Source organism: Miniopterus schreibersii, assembly GCF_964146895.1.
Source record: "Miniopterus schreibersii genome assembly, chromosome: 3".
Taxonomy (NCBI): domain Eukaryota; kingdom Metazoa; phylum Chordata; class Mammalia; order Chiroptera; family Miniopteridae; genus Miniopterus; species Miniopterus schreibersii.
Window position 1 is genome coordinate 72,956,856 of NC_138103.1, and position 19,221 is coordinate 72,976,076.

Below are 19,221 nucleotides of genomic sequence, written 5' to 3' on the forward strand. Positions count from 1 at the left end.
TGTTGGATATAGGATTCATGAGGTCAAGTTGGCTGATAGTGTTATTCAAATCATTTCTATTCTTTTTTATTTTTTCTGCTCTAGTTCTGTCAATTACTGATAGAAGTGTGTGAAAATCTTGAACTATTATATGGCTTTGCTTTCTTTATTATGTGTTTGTTTCATGTATTTTTGAGCCACTTTTACTTGGTGCATGTATATTTGGGATTGTTTTGTCTTACTGTAGAAGGAAAAGTATATGTCTGAAATAATTCACAGGTTTAATAATTAGAATCTAGGTAATTGTGTGTGGAATGAATTAACCCTAAATTCATAATAAGCTTTAAATGAAGGTAATTGGTAATGTGACCTTCCATTTAGAGAATCATCTTAAATCCCTTCTTGTAATAATAGCACTACCTCTTCTGAAAACTCACTGTAGCAAAAGAAGCTAAATACGTCTTGAGCAGTGAAAAAGGAGGAAATTTATTCCTATTGTTATCATGTAATATAGTGGGATAAAGAATGCAACCATAGCACTTATATGTCTTGCCTATCAAATGCTACCTTACATAATCTAGTATTAAAATTGAGTAAATAAAAGGCTAGTGTTCTTTTTTTAAAGCCCATTACATAAAAAGCTACATTAAATTTCAAAACATTACAATAAAAAATGGGAAAAGAACAATATTGGGTAGTAATGAAAACAATCCCAGTAATATTTATGGAAATTCAGAGCAATTTTATTCATGAGAATCTTACAAAAATAGATTATAAATACCTTGAATATCAGTTCAGATGAAAATTCTTTTATTTATTACTCATTATTTCTGTGCTCAGGACAGCAAAATATGTCATTAACATAAGCTTAGTAATAACATTATATGGGAGTTCTATAGCCTACAAAGAAAATGGAAGAAAACATGAACTTAGGCCATTGGTTGTAAATGGACAGTTGAGGAACAGTTTTTACTTACATACATGTTTTAACCTCCACAGTATTTTTGAAAACTTTGAATGAGTTGCCAAGAACTGTTTATATTTAGAAAACCAAGGTTTTCGTCTTCTCTTGAAAAAACAGGAAGTCTGACAGTATTGGGTCATCTTGCATGACAACTCTTACCTATAACAGTGATCTCCTTGGATGCAATGTTCTGTCTCTAACTTAGCATTGTCTTCACCACCCCTCTGGCTTCTCTCTGTGCTTCACATACCTTCCCGCTGCAGCAGCCTGGTTTCTACCTTCACTGAGACCGAGGCATGCCATTTCATCTTTCTGCCTTATTTTCTTTATTAGAAGTAGTCTGCTTTATTTCAAAGAGAAATTTTATCAGAATAATTAGTGTGTTAAACTTCATGAAATGAAGATTCAACAGAAAGTATTCTTAAATCATATTTGTAATCAACAGTTACATATTTATAAGTTGCGTTTTCATGCACTGTTTTGAATAAAATATATCCATATTTATTGCTACTTCTCCAATATGCTATGAGGTTATGATATGTACTCTGTTTATTGCTACTATTCATGCCTATTTTTTATATCAGGCTTAAAAAATACGAATTCCAATGACAAAATGAAAATGCTCATTATTATATGTATTCACAAAACAAAATTAGATACTATCTTAACTATTCAATTTTAATGCTGTAATTAATTTTATCTTTGATTTGCTAATCTGATAACAATTGATCTCCATGCTAAAGCCATGTTCATGGAATATATGTTTAAAACAGGTACAAATAGTTTTATTTTACAACTACCATGTCCCTGCTGAAGTAGCAGAGTTTTTGTGTCAGCTTCAGTAACAAGTCACATATGTTGCAGAAATTCCTATTTGTCTTAGGAGGTTATTGTCTCAAATCTCTTTAAGCTTTATTTCCTTAGTTCATTTTTAAAAATCGTTTTAATTTCCTCTTTTTCAACATTCAGGTACCTCCACTGTGACCCCTTTGGACCCAAAATATATCATAAATATATACTGGAAATACCTAAAATTTTTAAACTTTAAAACTACTTAGCAGGACCTTCATTAAATTGTATGAGCAATGAAAATAAACACGAAATTTTAACAAAGGAGGAAGGAAACCTACACATCTAGGGATATAGTCAGGGAATGATGTTTATATAAATTGTAAATTTGCCCAGCCGGGCGTGGCTCAGTGGTTGAGCGTCGACCTAGGATCCGGGTGATCGGGGTTCGATTCCCGGTCAGGGCACATGCCTGGGTTGCAGGCTACAGCCGATCAATGACTCTCTCCTCATTGGTGTTTCTATCTCTCTCTCTCCCCCTCCTTTCTTCTCTCTGAAATCAATAAAGACATATTTAAAAATAAATAAAAATAAATAAATAAATTGTAAATTTGCTATGGATAATATTGAATCGCTTTCTCTTAGGAGAACCACTCCATTTGTTTCTTTTTTACTGTATTTGTCCAGGTGGAGTAAAACCTTGTGCACTAAACTGCTTGGCTGAAGGTTACAATTTCTACACTGAACGTGCCCCTGCAGTGATTGATGGGACTCAGTGCAATGCGGACTCACTGGACATCTGTATCAATGGAGAATGCAAGGTTGCTCAGATTATGAATTTCACTTCTTTCTGTTGGGTTTTTGAGAGTTTTCTCTTTCTTCTCAGATAGTAGCTGCTAGTGAATACTGTGCGCAGTTTTAATAAAGGGCTACATTTTAGAGATATTCAGTTTCTAATAAGGATGACAATATATATAGTTAAAGGTAGAATTGATATTCAAGCACCATGCAAATGTGATTCACTTATGTTTATAGTGATTGCTATAGCTGTCAGAATATTCAGATTCTGTTCTGTTTACAAATAAGATGATAGGAAAGGAGAGGCAATGAGGATCCAGCTCTTACTTGGCCACCGTATGTTCCCGTTGGAAGATTATTTGATATATTTCATAGCATGATTTTTCCTCAAAGTGTGGAACAGCTGTGCTCCTGTATTTTGTTTTTACCTGAAGCATGCACAATGATTTTTATTATAGAGTTAGTCTTTACCTTTTTAAAGCATTTGCTCTAGGGAATTAGCCAGACTGGTTCGGAGCTGGAGAGCAAATCCATGCTGTTTTCCCAGACCTGTGTGTGAATCTTAACCACAATAAGAAAAGCCACAAAACCACTGTTCTCAACTTTTTTCTTGTTTTTGTTTTATTTTAAAGAGAAGTGCAAAACTAAGTCCCAGAAATTGAGAAAGACGAGATAAAAACACTGTCTATTTACTTAGTCTCATAATTTTTGTCCTTCTGGCTTCTGGCCTCCAAATGTATCTGATAGCCCTGTGTGTGTGTGTGTGTGTGTGTGTGTGTGTGTGTGTGTGTGTACTTGAGGAAAGTTATTTTTGTGACAGTATTAAAACTCTTTTGAGATAACAAAGATTCAGGTACAGGTTTTATTCAGAGATTACATGCCTGGTATCAATGGCTAAATGTCAAATATACAAATTTAAGTACCGAAATATGTACAAAAAAATATGTAAGAATCCACATTTCTATGATTAAATGAAAGATTGAAGGGTAGGCTACATGGCAATGTTATTCAACTAGTAGATACAGGTATTCACTTTTAAAGATTTACCCAGTCATTAATTCCACAACTGATCCTTGACACTAACAATTGAATGTCCAAATGAGCCAGTGGTTTAGAAAAGACAAACTGTCAAGCCCAGCCAAGACTCTCACTGTTGTAATCCTGACTAGGACTAAATGCCATTTTTCTTAGTTCTTGCATGTCTTGATTTAGAGTATAAGTAAGAGCCCATTGCTAACAAATTATAATGTATCAAGAACTGAAGCATGGTATCTATAAATAAAGAAGAAATCTGGGTTAGAAATACATTCCTGGGGAATCAGAATTCTTTTCTTTAAACTCATGTGGTGAGAAATGTTAGCTAGAACTTATTGGAGAGTGAAGGTGAAAGTGGAAGAAGGAAAATGTTCCCTGCTTTGATTTCCTTTACTGGAAAAAGAAGAAAATAAATAAGCTCTATTTATTTGGTTGGTAAGAATTCCACTCTGTGACACACTGCATCTTCTTCTCTGTTTTCAGCACGTAGGCTGTGATAATATTTTGGGATCCGATGCTAGGGAAGATAGATGCCGAGTCTGTGGAGGGGATGGAAGCACGTGCGATGCCATTGAAGGGTTCTTCAATAACTCGCTGCCCAGAGGAGGTGAGTGCGTAGAGAGACTCCTCACACCTCTGGTGTACTCGGAATAGCCAAAACATGTGACCTCCCCGCCCCGTTTTAAAATTCCTTTACTTAGGTAGACTTTGCTTTCCCCTGAATTGCTTTCAGACCTTTAAAGTATTAAATGTGGCTTAACTAAGATATTTTAAGTAAATATTATTCCTTTTCTACTTGGCTTCATTTTGCCATGTTTCTTTAAGGTGGGAATTCCCACAGCCCATGGATGTAAGAGCCATGGCTGGGAACAAGAGAGTGAGCCACAATGTTACACATGCTGAGGGTTGAAAGCTATCGTGCGGTGATTTTAGAGAAAAAGAGAAAATACTCTAGAGGTGTTCATTAACCCAAAGGGAGATCTGCCCAGATTTCATAATTTGTGTAGTGAAAAGTCAAAGAAAGTGTGAAGAATTAGGAAACTGGCTACTGAGTGGTCACTAAACACGCCTTTTCTGACGGAGGCTGTGGACTCGACTCATGCTGGCTCCCTTCTGTGTCCTAGGCTACATGGAAGTTGTGCAGATACCAAGAGGCTCTGTTCATATTGAGGTCAGAGAAGTTGCCATGTCAAAAAACTATATTGGTGAGTAGCACATTTTGCTAGATTTCAAAACTGAGCAAGGAAGGGCAGCAGAGTATCATGAAGGAAGAGCGGTGCTGCTTCGAGGTGGAATACCTCCACGCTCAGATGAAGTTCCAAGTCCTATAGGACCACATGGGAGGACTAAACACAGAAAATAATTGTTTACAGCTTGCTCTTCATTGGGTTGGTTATTTGATTTTTAAAATCAGTGTTATTGGGGTATAATTTACATATAATAAAGTACACCCATTATAAGTGTACGGTTCAAAGAGTACCGAAAATTTTATATATGTATGTATGTATTTATGTATATATACCACAGCCAAAATGTAGACCATTTCTGACTTGAAAACATTCTCTTATTTGCCTTTGCAGTAAAAATCTCCCCCAGCCTTAGCCTCAGGAAAACACTGATCTTTTGTCTGACTTATCTATTTAATTTTATTTATCTGGAATTTCACATAAATGGGATAATACAGTGGATACTCATACCGGACTTTTTTCACTCAGTATAATGTGTTTGAAATTCATCTGTATTGTTGAGTGTATCTGAAGTTCAATCTTTTTTATTGTCAAATAATATCCCAATATGTGGATGTATCATAATATTTTTATCCATTCACTTGTTATGAATATTTGGGTGATTTTCAGTCTTTGACCATTATGAATAAAACCTCTTTGAACATTTGTAGACAAGCTTTGTGCAGACATATACTTTCATTTCTCCTAGATAAAAGCCTAGTAATGAAATGGCTAGGTTATATGATAAGTACATGCTAAACTTTATAAGAAACTACTGAAGTGTTTTCCAAAGTGGTTATATTATTTATATTCCCCCCAGTAATGTAGAAGAGTTCCAGATGTTTCCCATCCATTTCAAAATTGTCAAGTCTTCTTAATTTTACCCATACAGATATCATTTTTGTGCATGAAGTGTCTAAACAAATTATTTTGCCTATTTAAATTTTTTTAAATTAAATTATGTCCTTTATGTATTCTATACAAGTCTGTGTTCAAATACACATTTTATGAATACTTTTTCCCAGTCTTTGGCTTGTTTATTTCCTGTCCTTAATGGTATCTTCTAATTTTCATGAAATTTAATTTATTGTGTTTTATGGTTTGTACTTTCATCTCCTACCGTAGAAATTTTGCCTACCCCAGGGTTGCAAATATTGTCTTCAATGTTTCCTTAAGAAATTATAGTCTTAACTTTTACATTTAGGTATATGGTCCATTTTGAGTTTTTATGTAAGATATAAAGTAAGGGTTGAGATTCAGCTTTTTTCATATGGATATTCAATTACTATAGCACCATCTGTTGAAAAGACTATTATTTTCTCAGTGATATTACCTTGTTACTTTCAATAGAGATCAATTGAACATGAGTGTATGGATCTATTTCTGTTCCTTCCCATTGATATATGTGTCTGTCATTAGACCAAAACCACATTGTATTGATTAATGGAACTTCCTAGTAGGTCTTAAAAATAGGAAGCATTTGGTCCTCAAATTTGTTCTCTTTTTCTCAAAATTATTTTTTGCTTTTCTAGGTCTTTTACATTTCTATATATATTTTAGAATCAACTTGCTAATTTCTACTAAAAGAGATTATATAAAATTGGTAAATAAATGTGAGGAGAATTGACACCTTAAAAATATTATCTTCCAATACATGTAAAGATTCACCTGTATATTTGTTTAAGTCTTTACATTTGTTCAGGTGTATATTGTACTGTGTGTTCACCACCCCAAGTCAAGTCTCCTTCCATCACCATCTATCACCTTCTTACCCTCTTCTACCTTCACCCACCCCCCCTTTCCCTCTGGTAATCACCATACTCATACTGTGCCTATGAGGTTTTTTTTTTTTCCCTTTGCTTAATCCCTTCATCTTTTTCACCCAGACTCCCAACCCCCTCACTTCTTACAACAATCAATCTAGTCTGTTCTCTGTATCTATGAGTCTGTTTCTATTTTCTTAGTTAGTTTATTTTGTTCATTAGATTCCACGTGTAAGTGAAATCATATGGTATTTGTCTTTCTTTGACTGGCTTATTTCACTTAGCATAATACTCTCCAGGTCTATCCTTGCTGTTGCAAAAGGTGAGGTTTCCTTCTTTTTTATAGCTGAGTAGTATTCCATTGTATATGCGTACCACAGCTTTTTTCTTTTAAGTAGTGCTAATAACCTTTTCTGTCAATAGTTTTAAATATATTTTTTCCTATAGAGGTTTAAAATTATGTATGCATATTTATATTTATTAATATTTTTCTTTATAGTTTCTATGGGTTTTTTCATGCTTACAAAAGCTTTTTATATCCCAATGTTATTTTTTAAGAAGTTCTCCCACATTTTCTCTGAGCATTTTATGATTCAACTGTTTACTTTCAAATATTTACCCATCTGGCATTTATTCTTTCTCTCTTTTTTAAAACTGTCTTTTTATTGAGGTTTAATTCACATAATATAGAATTCAACCATTTTAAAGTGAACAGTTTAGTGGGATTTGGTACATTCCAAAATATTTTCATCACACCAGAAAGAACCCTGTGTCCGCTAAGCAGTTACTCCCATTCCCCAGTCCCTGGTTACTCCCATTCCCCAGTCCCTGGTGACCACCAATCTGCTTTCTGTCTCTATGGATTTACCTGTTCTGGATATTTCATATAAATGAAAGTTTAGAGTATGTGACTTTTTCTGTCTAGCCTTTTCCACTTAGCATAATGTTTTTCAGATTCATCATTGAAACATGTATCAGTACTTCATTTCCTTTTATGGCTGAATAATATTTCGCTGTATTGTACATACCACAACTTGTTTATTCTTGCATCCATTTATGGACATTTGAGTTACTTCTACCTTTAGTTATTGGAAATAGTGCTACTATAAACATGTATGTGCAAATATTTGTTTGAGTACTTATTTTTATTTCTTTTGGATATGTACATAAGAGTGGAATTGTGGTATTTATAACAAAGGAAATATAAATTCAGTGTTTTTTGTTTGTTTGTTTGTTTTGCCAAATGGCTAGTCTTTTGTCTTAGTTTCATATCATCTTTTTTTTTTTTTTAACTAATTTAAGATACTTCTTTTGTCATATACTAATTCCCATATGTGCTTGGGTTTATTTCTTAACTGCGTGTTTGATTTCACTGTTGTCTCTCTGTGTACCAGTACCAAAGTTTCTCTACACCCCATATTCATATAATTACTTTTTAATATTTGGACAGGAAAATCTTCTTCCTACATCTCCCCCGATTCCCAGTTATTTCTTTTGTCATACTTTTCCTTACTAGTTCCATGTTTATTTCTCATTTTATTCCTTTCTATCAATGACTTCATAAATACTTAATATGTTCCTGACAGGCATATGGGAAATTACCATTTTAATTTTTACTTGAGAAAATAGTGAAGAATCCCATTTCTAAGTGGAAATGGATATTCATTGTATACTTCAGTGCAGTTATTAATGAGTGACATTGTGGTAAATAAAGTTTCATATTTTTAGGTGTACTGTGATTTTTTTTTTTTTAGCTTTAAAATCTGAAAGGGATGAATACTTTATCAATGGTGCCTGGACTATTGACTGGCCTAGGAAGTTTGATATTGCTGGGACTGCGTTTCACTACAAGAGACCAACTGATGACCCAGAATCCTTGGAAGCTCAAGGTCCCACCTCAGAAAATCTCATTGTCATGGTAAATGTGTCTTTGCTTCTTTATTACCTTTGCTTTATAGTTGGTGAAATTAGGTAAATAAAGGTAAAATGGTTTGCCCAAGTGTTTAAAATCCTTGTAAAGTCAAAGCCTTAGCACTCTTCTGTATGACTGTGTGACCATTTCAATACTTGCTTGAATGAAAGTTTTATAACCAAACAAGGTAAATGGGAGAAATGGCTCTAAATTACCCATGAAAGTAGAAGGAGAAAATTCAATATAAGTGCATGTGTTCTAAAAGTTATCTTAAATTTCCTATAAGACTTACTTATGACATCTTCGTCAAAAAAAATAATAAATATCTGAATGAAGGCTCATTGTATTTTAATTATCTTCACCAGTTGTTTTCAATGGCAGGTTCTGATTCAAGAACAGAATTTGGGAATTAGGTATAAGTTCAACGTTCCCATCACTCGGACTGGCAGTGGAGACAGTGATGTTGGCTTTACTTGGAATCATCAGCCTTGGTCAGAATGCTCTGTTACTTGTGCTGGAGGTAAGACACCCACTAGGCAGCCCACCCAGAGGGCAGGATGGGAAGCAAAATATGTTGTGAGCTATGCCTTGTGTTTGCTAAAGAAGCTAATTGGAAACATTTCTTGCAGGTTTGCTTCAAGCTGTAATTTAGCAAGAGAAACTGTGCTTTAATTATATTATATTCCATTTGTTTTTAACCTCATGTAATTTGTACAGATTTGTTGGTAAAATACATCTTGGCACAATGAGTGTCTCTGCTGGTGCTTCTCCCGAGACTAACTTGAAGGTGGGCTGTTTGCTTTTCGTGAACATATTCTTGGTAAAGAACATCAAAGAGTTTTAACTAAGAAAATGGGCAAGAGTCAGACGGCACAGATACGACTTCCTGTAATGGGGGATGAGAATGTGTGTCTGTGTGCCCGTGTGCTTGTGTTTGTGTGCTTGCGGTTCCCATAATCCTACTCAAACTCCCATCTCCTGCCATCACAGTTAAGGGGCAGTTTACTAGGATGCTACAGGCATGACTGGTGTCTGGGTCTCTGGGTTAATGGTGCATCCTGACCCCCACGACAGTCCCTCAGAGAGGTAGCTGCTAGGCGGTGGTTGGTGATGTGTTGGTTGTCCCATGTGCGTTTTTCATGGGTGCCTTTTCCCCGCAATTTACTCTATTCCTAATCCTCCCTCTAGTGGCCACCAATGCAATTCTTTACCTCTGGCTGGGAGAGCAGGACAGTTGGCTTCCTTCAAAGCCAACACCTTTGCTGCTGCATGGACTGGTGAGTAGAAGTGCTGTGCAAGCAGCATCTTCCTTCTCTCTGGAGACTAAATGCATCGCCTCCACCGTACACCTTGATTGCAATAGGCAAGGAAACAGTCCCACCCTTCGGGCCTAGGCTAGACTGCGGCACCTCACCATTCCAAAAGCAAGGATTCAGTTTTGACTAATGATACTTAGAATGGGAGAAATTGAAAAAAAATGAATTGTCCCATTTTACCCCATATTTCAGTGTATTATCAATTTTCCCTTTCTAAACTTCCTGGAAACATATCACTTAACATGGACTTTATCCTATCTTGTCCTGGTGTCACTGAATCTCTAACAGCTCTGATTTTGAAGGATTGAATCAGAGAAATTATTTTCACAGAAATGATTTTCATATAATAGACTCAATATTTTAGACTCATACAGAATTAAATAATTGATTAACTGCAATTCCAAATTCAGTAGTAAACAGTGTCCAAAATTAAAAAACAAAAAGCATATAAATAATAATGTCTTCTCCTGTGTGAAGTGTCACGAAACATGGTCATATACAATTTGTGGCATATTTTAAGAGGTCTCTAATTCCCATCCGTTTTATGTGTGAAATGGTTGGTTATTTGTAATGTAAAGATATAAAAACTATAAGGCATTACTGTTTCTTTTAATAAAATAAAGAATATTTAGAGTTAATTATTCAAGTGAATGCCATGGTATGATTCTTTAGAGGCATTTATACATATGTATTTCTTTATTCCAGTTAAATTCCTTTTTAATCAATCTACAAATTAACTTTCCCCTTTTCACATACCAAAAAGGAATCTTCCTGATAATGGTACATATATAATTCAGGCCCTAGGTAAAGTGAGATAAACTTATTAAAGAAGAATCAAAATAATTTAAAGTTTAGGAAATCAAATGAGGAAAGTCTAAATGTTGAGGTTGATTAGCTTAGAAAAGAGAAGGCTGAGGGAAAGTATATTAGTATCTTCAAGTATGTGACAGAATGTTGAATGGCAAATTCTTAGTGCCTGTTCTTTGTACTAAAAATTGCTATATTTGGGGATGGTTTAGACACAGTCTTGTCTGAGGCCAAGGAGGGATTAAGTGAATTCTCAATGTTCCTTCTAACCCTATGATTCTTTTGTTCAAAAAGGGGATAGTCCAACGAAAAAGAAAAAAAAATCAGTTATGAGAACTGAATTTAAAAGAGACTTTGATTTTATTAAAGTAAAGAAATCTGAAAATTTTAAATGAGTGTTATTTTCCCCCATAACACTTGTACTGAGAAATCATAATAGAAAAGTGATGTCTTGTGATAGCGGAAAAAGCAAAAGAAAAGGAGGGAGAAAAGCCCCTGGAAAGAGAATTTTCTTTGTTATTTACACTGCTTTCTTCTCTTTGAAGTTACTGATCCTAGATATTTGAGGTGGGAATTGGAATTGTGCTCAGTTGTAAGTGACTATGACAGCATTCATGGGGCTATTACCTTCTTTGGAAGAGAGATGTACAGTACTCAAAAGTTGGCAGGCATAGTGTGAAGAGCTCCCATTTGTCTTGGTCAATGGTTCTCAAAGTATGGTCTCTAGACCAGCATCATCATCATCACTTGAGAGTTTATTAGAAATGCTGATTTGGGGGCCTTATCTCAAACCCACTGAACCAAAACTCTGGGTGGAGCCTAGCAATCTGTGTTTTAGCAAACCCTCGGGTTGCTTCTGATGCTTGGTCGAGTTTGAGAACCTCTGGTCTTGGTTGACAGAGAAACTGAAACCTAACACCTAGACACACAGAACCCACATCCTCATCACTGAAGTCTGTGCATCTCTCTAGACCCATTTTGTACCTAGAACAATGTCTAGCACATGCTAGGCACTCAATAAATAGTTTTAAATGAGTGAATGAGCAAAAGGAATTATTTTGGCAATTATGTATTTGTTCTAGTTCTTTCCAGTGTGCGGTGCTATTTTTCTCATGAGGTGGGCCAAAAGGATTGCCAGGGAGAGACAGTGTAATTTTGATTAGCCTGGATAAATAAAACCAAGCTCCTCTCTTTCTTTCTCTCTCTTCCCCCCCCCCCCACTTTGAATAGGTGGGAAGTATTTCCTACGATATAGAGTACCAATATCAATTATTGGAGTTCTTCTAAGACATACCCCCACTTTAAGCCACAAGTTCTTTAAATACAGGAAGAATATGTTTAAGGGAAGTAAAATCTTTGGGGACTCGGGAATCTTTATCAAAGAGAGATCCAGAGTCATCTGCTTGGTAGTGGTAAATGGAACTTCATCTGTCGTTAAGGAATCTTTCAGGGAAAAGTCAATTCTACCTGGTTTTCATTAAGGAACTAAGGATGATAGTAAAGTTAGTTCTCAGTTGGAATACTTCACTCATCTTTCTGGGGTGGTGCTAGGTGTCTTGAGGCTGCCAAAGTTTTTTAAATGGAAAAAGAGAAAACAAGGAAGATCTCAAAGAACTTTCTATTGCAGTCTCACAAGACATCTCAGTGTTCTTACCTATCACTAAACTGCATGTTTTATTAATTGCAAGACCTTTGGACTTTGTGTTTAGGAGCAATGTTGACAGCTTTTTTTGTGAGATCTTTTAAGATAAGAAGTTTTGAGACTGTTTTTCTGTTGCTTAGCAGACCCAATGACAAATCTAATGCTTCAGGAAACATTGCTGGTGATTCAGTCCAAGTAATGGTCTTTTCCCTGAGTCAGTGATGAAACACTTCCTTAGCCTGAATAAGAACATTGACCTGCTATGGGGTGTTGTCTTCAGGATAAATGTGGTTTTTAAGATACAGTTGTGACTCTTCCTCTGAGGGAAACCCAAGCCCATTGAATTAAAGCTTGGCTATTTTCTGAACCATTGTTAGTTCTGTTAGAGTTCTGGAGTTTTTATTTCATATCCAAAGTATTGTATACTCTATAGTTTATCTCACTACCAAACTTATATTCTACCGTTATATTCATGATTAAAGTGTTAATTGATAAAGGTTGACTGGGTAGTGAGAATTGTATTGTTTTAAAATACAAAGATTTAGGTGTGTGTTTTTTAACGTACTAGTAATTTATAAGTGTGCCTTTGCACTCTAACTTCTAAAGATTCAAATAACAAATACTGTACATTCATCCTTTGATTTTAGGCATACATATTCTGTTTTTACTAAGTTTGGCTAGCTGTGGGGTTCTCAAATTTTAGTGTACATCAAAATTACCTAGAGGGTTTGTTCAAACAAGATTGATAGGTTCTGCCTCCAGTTTCTGATTCGGTAGATCTGGGGTAGATTCCAAGAATTGGCATTTGTGACAAGTTTCCAGGTGATGCTGGTGCTATTGGTTCAGGAACCATACTTTGAGAATCCTTGCATTAGAAACTTAGATTTCATAAAGCAAATGTCTATTAACACAAAGTGATAAGTCTTTTAGGTAATAACCCATATTATAGTTGTGATACACATTACAACTAGTCTTTTTAATGATAAATGGTTCTACAGTTCGCTTCTGTGATAATAAATATAGTTATATAGTTTGTAAAACATTTTCTGGTGCCGTTTCATTTGGTCATCCTCAACAGCACCATAGATAGACAGATATTATTATTTCTATTTTATAGGTAAAACTCAAGTTAAGTTACTTGCTGAAATCCAGACTTAGACAAATGAGTCTCTAGTGATTTTTTTTTAAGTGTAGCATTTTCTTTCATAATAAAAATGGTCTTGCCTTAAACAGAGTATTTTCACTGGTAGTCAGCCTCAACAGAGTGGCATGATGTATCCCCATTTAAAAATGTCTTCTTCACTAGCTTGAAATTTCATTGTTTCAAATGCCTTCTGTAAAGCAGTGGATCTTAAATGTGGCTGCACATTGGAGTTACCCAGAGAACTTTAAGTAATTCTGGTGTTTGGGCCCCACCCCCAAAGATTCTGATTTAATTCCTTATGAATGTGGCTTGAGCATCAGATTTTTAAAAGCTCCCTAGGTAATTCTAATGCACAGCTAAGGTTGAAAAGTACTACCTTTGAGGCTAATTGAAAGTTTATTTATTTTTTAAGTGATATATATTCAGATTCAGATACCTCTGGGAGCATTACTAACTCACTTCTCTGCTATTAATTGGCTACTAGTTGATTGCAGTGGTAAATTAGATTTGAGTGTAAGTATTTAGGTTGGGAAAGTAGAGGAGAGCATCAGAGAAGGCAATGAAAAAGGTGATAGAATGCCAATTAATTTCATAATTTGTTTCTAGGCACTGGCCTTGGACATGCCTTTGGAAAGCTTTTTTTGTAGTTCAGTTTATTTGCATGCTTTATTTTACCTGATGGATCACTTATAAGCCCCTGATCAATGCTCTTAAAATGAACTGAAATTGTGCTAAATATCACTCCTTGGTCTTTTTGCTAAGATCAAGTGAAACCATGCTAAACAGATTTTGAAAGCTCTTCCTTCTAATTTCAAGTTTTGTGGTACTTAGGGAGCCAAAATTTGTAAGTGGATATATATTCAAACCAACTTTAATTTAGACCCACAAGTCAGAGTATAAGAGGAATACGACCCTTATTTTAACTCAATATATATGAAAACTCATAAAAAAAACTTTTTTTCTCTTTGTGACTTAGAGTTCTAATCAGAAAAGTTCTTCCATTGTTTTAAGACATTGTTTTTTCATTAGGGAATGAATCTCTGTAAAATGCAGCAGTATTCATGATAATTTTCTATCTTTCTGAATGTACTTTCATTTCACAGTATTCAAACCATTCCCTTGCACTCACACAATCTCCCTAACCCCATTCTCTTATTTAATACAACCCTTGGGCTTAAAAGCAAAACCTTCCAGAGCCAATTAAGAGTTGATGCTGTACTTGTTGCATTTAACTTTGCACCTGTTCTGTTACTAAAGAAGCCTTAAGGATACTTTCTTTGTGGTGCAAAGAGAGGTCAGAAATACATATTCATTTTGCATGTAGTAGTTTTAAATTTATACTCAAAATATATACAATCTTTGTCCTGCGATTCGCTCTATGGACACTTCTGATTACTTTTTCCAAATTGTTTTTTTTCTAGGGTTTTCTTTCTTCCTCTTTGTGTAGAAGTACAAAAATTATATACCAAAGAGCTCAATTTGAAAACTGAAAAACACACAAACTCATGGAGACTGAATAACATGCTACTAAACAATGAATGGGTTAACAAGATCAAGGAAGAAATCAAAAGATGCCTTGAGACAAATGAAAATGAAAACACAATGACCCAAAATCTATGGGACACAGTGAAACAGTTCTCAGAAGAAATTCATAGCAATATACGCCTACCTCAAAAAACAAGAAAAATCTCAAACAATCTAACTTAACACCTAAAGGAACTAGAAAAATAAGCAAGAAACAAAGCCCAAAGTGAGTAGAAGGAAGGATGTAATAAAGATTAGAGCAGAAATAAATGAAATGGAGTCTTTAAAAAATACAAAAGATCAATAAAACCAAGAGCTGGTTCTTTGAGAAGATAAACAAGATCGATAAACCTTTAACTGGACTCATCAAGAAAAAAAGAGAGAAGACCCAAATAAATAAAATTAGAAATGAATGAGAAGTAACAGCGGACACCACAGAAATACAAATTGTTATAAGAAAATACTACAAACAACCATATGCCAACAAATAAGACAATCTGGAAGAAATGAATACATTTCTAGAAACATACGATCCCAAGACTGAATCAAGAAGAAATAGAAAATCTGAACAGACTGATTACTACTAACGAAATCAAATCAGTAATAAAAAAAACTTCCAACAAACATAAGTCCTGGACTGAATGTCTTCACAGGTGAATTTTACCAAACATTTTTGAAGAATTAATACCTATCAAACTATTCCAAAATAATTGAAGAGGAGGGAAGACTCCCAAGCTCACTTTATGAGGCCAGCATTACTCTGATTCCCATACCAAAGACATTGCAAAAAAGGAAAATTATAGGCTAATATCCCTGATGAAGATAGATGCAAAAATACTCAACAAAATTTTAGCAAATTGAAGTCAGCAATACATTAAAAAGATCATACACCATGATCAAGTGGGATTTATTCCTGGATGAAAGGTTGGTTCAATATCCAAAAATCACTTAAAATGATATACCACATAAGCAAAATGAAGGCTAAATATTACATGATCATTTCAGTAACTGCATGAAAAGTGTTTGACAAGATCCAGCATTCATTTATGATAAAATCTCTCAGCAAAATAGGAATCCTTAACATAATAAAGACTATATATGACAAACCCACCGCCAACATCATACTCAGTGGGGAAAAGCTAAAAGCATTTTCTTTAAGATCAGGAAAAAGACAAGGATGTCCATTTTGACCACTTTTATTTAACATAGTACTGGGAGTTCTAGCCACAGCAATCAGACAAGAAGAAGAAATAAAAGGCGCCCAAATTGGAAAGGAAGAAGTAAAACTGTCATTATTTGCAGGTGACACAATACTGTATATAGAGAACCCTAAAGATCCATAAAAAACTATTAGAGCTGATAAATAAATTTAGTAAAGTAGCAGGATACAAAATTAATATTCAGAAATTGATTGCATTTTATACACCAGTAACGAACTACAGAAAGAGAAATTAAGAAAGCAATCCCATTTACAAATGCACAAAAAGAATAAAATACCTAAGAATAGATTTAACCAAGGAGATAAAAGATCTGTACTCGGAAAATTGTAAGACACTGAAGAAAAAAATTGAAGAAGATATAAATAAATGGAGGAATATACCATGTTCATGGATAGGAAGAATTAACATTGTTAAGATGTTTATATTACCCAAAGGAATCTATAGATTCAGTTCAATCCCTATTTAAATACCAATACTAATTATACCACATAATTAGAACAAATTATCCTAAAATTTATATGGAACACAGAAGACCCCGAATAGCCACAGCAATCTTGAGAAAGAACATAGTTGGAACTATCATGCTACTTGATATCAAACTATGTTACATGACCATAGTAATCAAAACAGCATGGTGCTGGCATAAAAATAGACACATGGATCAATGAACAGAATAGAGAGCCCATAAATAAACCCATGCCTATATGATCAATTAATATATGACAGAGGAGGTAAGAATATATAGTGGCATAAGGACAGTCTCTCCAACAAATGACATTGGAAAAACTGGACAGATACATGCAAAAAAATGAAACTAGACCACCCTCTTACACCATATACAAGAATAAACTTAAAATGGATTAAAGACTTAAATATAAGACTCAAAACCATAAAATTCCTAGAAGAAAACATAGGCATAAACTCTTACATTGCGCTTAGTGATTTTTTTTTTTTTTTGGCTATATCACCTTGGGCAAGGGAAATAAGAAAAAATAAACAAATGGGACTAAATCAAACCAAAAATTGTTTCACAGCACTGGAAACCATGAACAAAACTAAAAGACAGCCTACTGATTTGGAGAAGATATTCGCCAATGATAAATCCAATAAAGGGTTAATATTCCAAAATTTATAAAGAACACATACAAGGTAACATTGAAACAAACAAGCAAACAATCCAATTAAAAAATGGACAGAGGACCTGAATAGACATTTCTCCAAAGAGGACACACAGTTGGCCAATACACATATGACAGGATACTCAACGTCACTAATCATCAGAGGGATGCAAATTAAAACCACAATGAAATACCATCTCACGCCTGTCAGAATGGCTATCATCAATAAATCAACAAACAACAAATGTGGGCGAGGCTGTGGAGAAAAGGGAGCCCTTGTGCGCTTGTTGGTAAGATTGCAAGCTGGTGCAACCACTAGGGGAAAAGTATGAAGGTTCCTCAAAAAATTAAAAATAGAACAAACTTATGACCCAGAAAGTCTACTTCTGTGTATTTATTGGAAGAAATCCAAGACAGTAATTCAAAAAGATATATGCATACTTATGTTCATTGCTGCATTATTTGCAATAGTCAAGATATGGAAGCAACCTAAGTGTCCATCAATACATGAATAGAGAAGATGTGGTACATACATCTGGAAGATGTGGAATATAACTCTGCCGTAAAAAAGGCTGGAATCTTGCCATTTGCAACAACGTGGTTGGACCTAGAGGGTATTGTGCTAAATGAAATAAGTTAGACAGAGAAAGAAAAATGCCATATTTCACTTAAATGTGGAATTTAAAAAACAAAATAAATGAGCAAACAAAACAGAAAGTGACTCATAAATAGAGAACAAATTGATGGTTGCCATATAGGGGGATAGGTGAAAAAGGTGAAAGGATTAAGAATTATAAAATAGTCATGGGGATGTAAAGTATAGCCAGCGTAGGGAATATAGTCAATAATATTGTATAGTGCCGGGTGGGTACTAGACTTATTGGAGGGATCACTTCATAAATTACATATATCTACCCACTAATATAAAATAATATTCAATGGCAACTATAACTGAAAATTTTTAAAAAAACTCAATTTGTCAGGTTTCTGATAACAAACAGGCATCTCTGATAAACACTCATTGCTCTACAGTTAAGGGGGAAAAAGAGAAGTGACAGCTATGCTTAGGCTGAGGAGGAAGAAGGAGAAAGGTTTATTTTTAGAGGCAGTATTTTTTTTAGGTTTTATTTTTTTTAACTTTTAAAATTTTATTTAAATCCTTTTTAAAAAATTTTCCATTACAGCTGACATACAATGTTATATTAGTTTCAGGTGTACACCCCAGAGATTAGACCCTATATAACTTACTAAATGATCATCCTGATGCATCTCGTACCCATCTGACACCACACATGGTTATCAGAATATTATTGACTATTTTTTCTCTTCTGTATGTTATATCCCCATGACTATTCTGTAACAACCAATTTGATTTTATTTGAAGATTAAAGAGCACAGATTTTTCTTACATTTACATACTCTGGCTTATTCAAGAATGTTTCTGGTCAGTTGTCATTGACCATTTAAAATATTATCGTTACCTTTACGTTTATTTTGCCTAATTAATTTTTCTTATATGTTGGATGCTTATTTTAAATAAGTGATTTTTAATTTATTATTCTTTTTCCCCCTGGATGTCATCCTAAGTCTTGTGTGTGTGTGTGTGTGAATTGCATATGAACTTAAAAGATGTTCTTTCTAGGTTTCTTCTTTCTAAGTCAAATTCTTTTTATTTTACATTTTTGTGATTTCACTTGATTCACCAGGATTCTCATACATAATGGAACTGGTCTCTACTTTTTCAGATTTTTAAGATGCTTTACATAGTTTCCAACTGCTATTTTGTATTCGCCTGATTTAGGGCCACATTTTTCAAACTGCACCATGGGGCCCCAGAACACTGCTGCCGACTTACAGAGTCACTGAAGAATATTGTGCGTTTTCAATGCACACACAATGACATTGGTTGTATGCCACAGATTATTACTATTAAGTTGTTTGGATCTAACTAATTATTAAGTGAAACTCTTTGGTATTTTTTTCT

General features: G+C 34.5%; 1 protein-coding gene across 2 annotated transcripts in view; it reads left to right on the forward strand.

The window, feature by feature from the left end:
• Window positions 1–19,221, forward strand: part of ADAMTS6 (ADAM metallopeptidase with thrombospondin type 1 motif 6) — a 207,326-nt gene that overhangs the window by 141,353 nt on the left and 46,752 nt on the right. For both annotated transcript variants that reach the window (XM_081132538.1, XM_081132539.1), the window contains 5 exons: window positions 2,420–2,553; window positions 4,049–4,172; window positions 4,690–4,770; window positions 8,309–8,472; window positions 8,848–8,986. In XM_081132538.1, coding sequence (XP_080988664.1) covers window positions 2,420–2,553; window positions 4,049–4,172; window positions 4,690–4,770; window positions 8,309–8,472; window positions 8,848–8,986 — 642 coding nt within the window. The remainder of the gene's footprint in view (window positions 1–2,419; window positions 2,554–4,048; window positions 4,173–4,689; window positions 4,771–8,308; window positions 8,473–8,847; window positions 8,987–19,221) is intronic.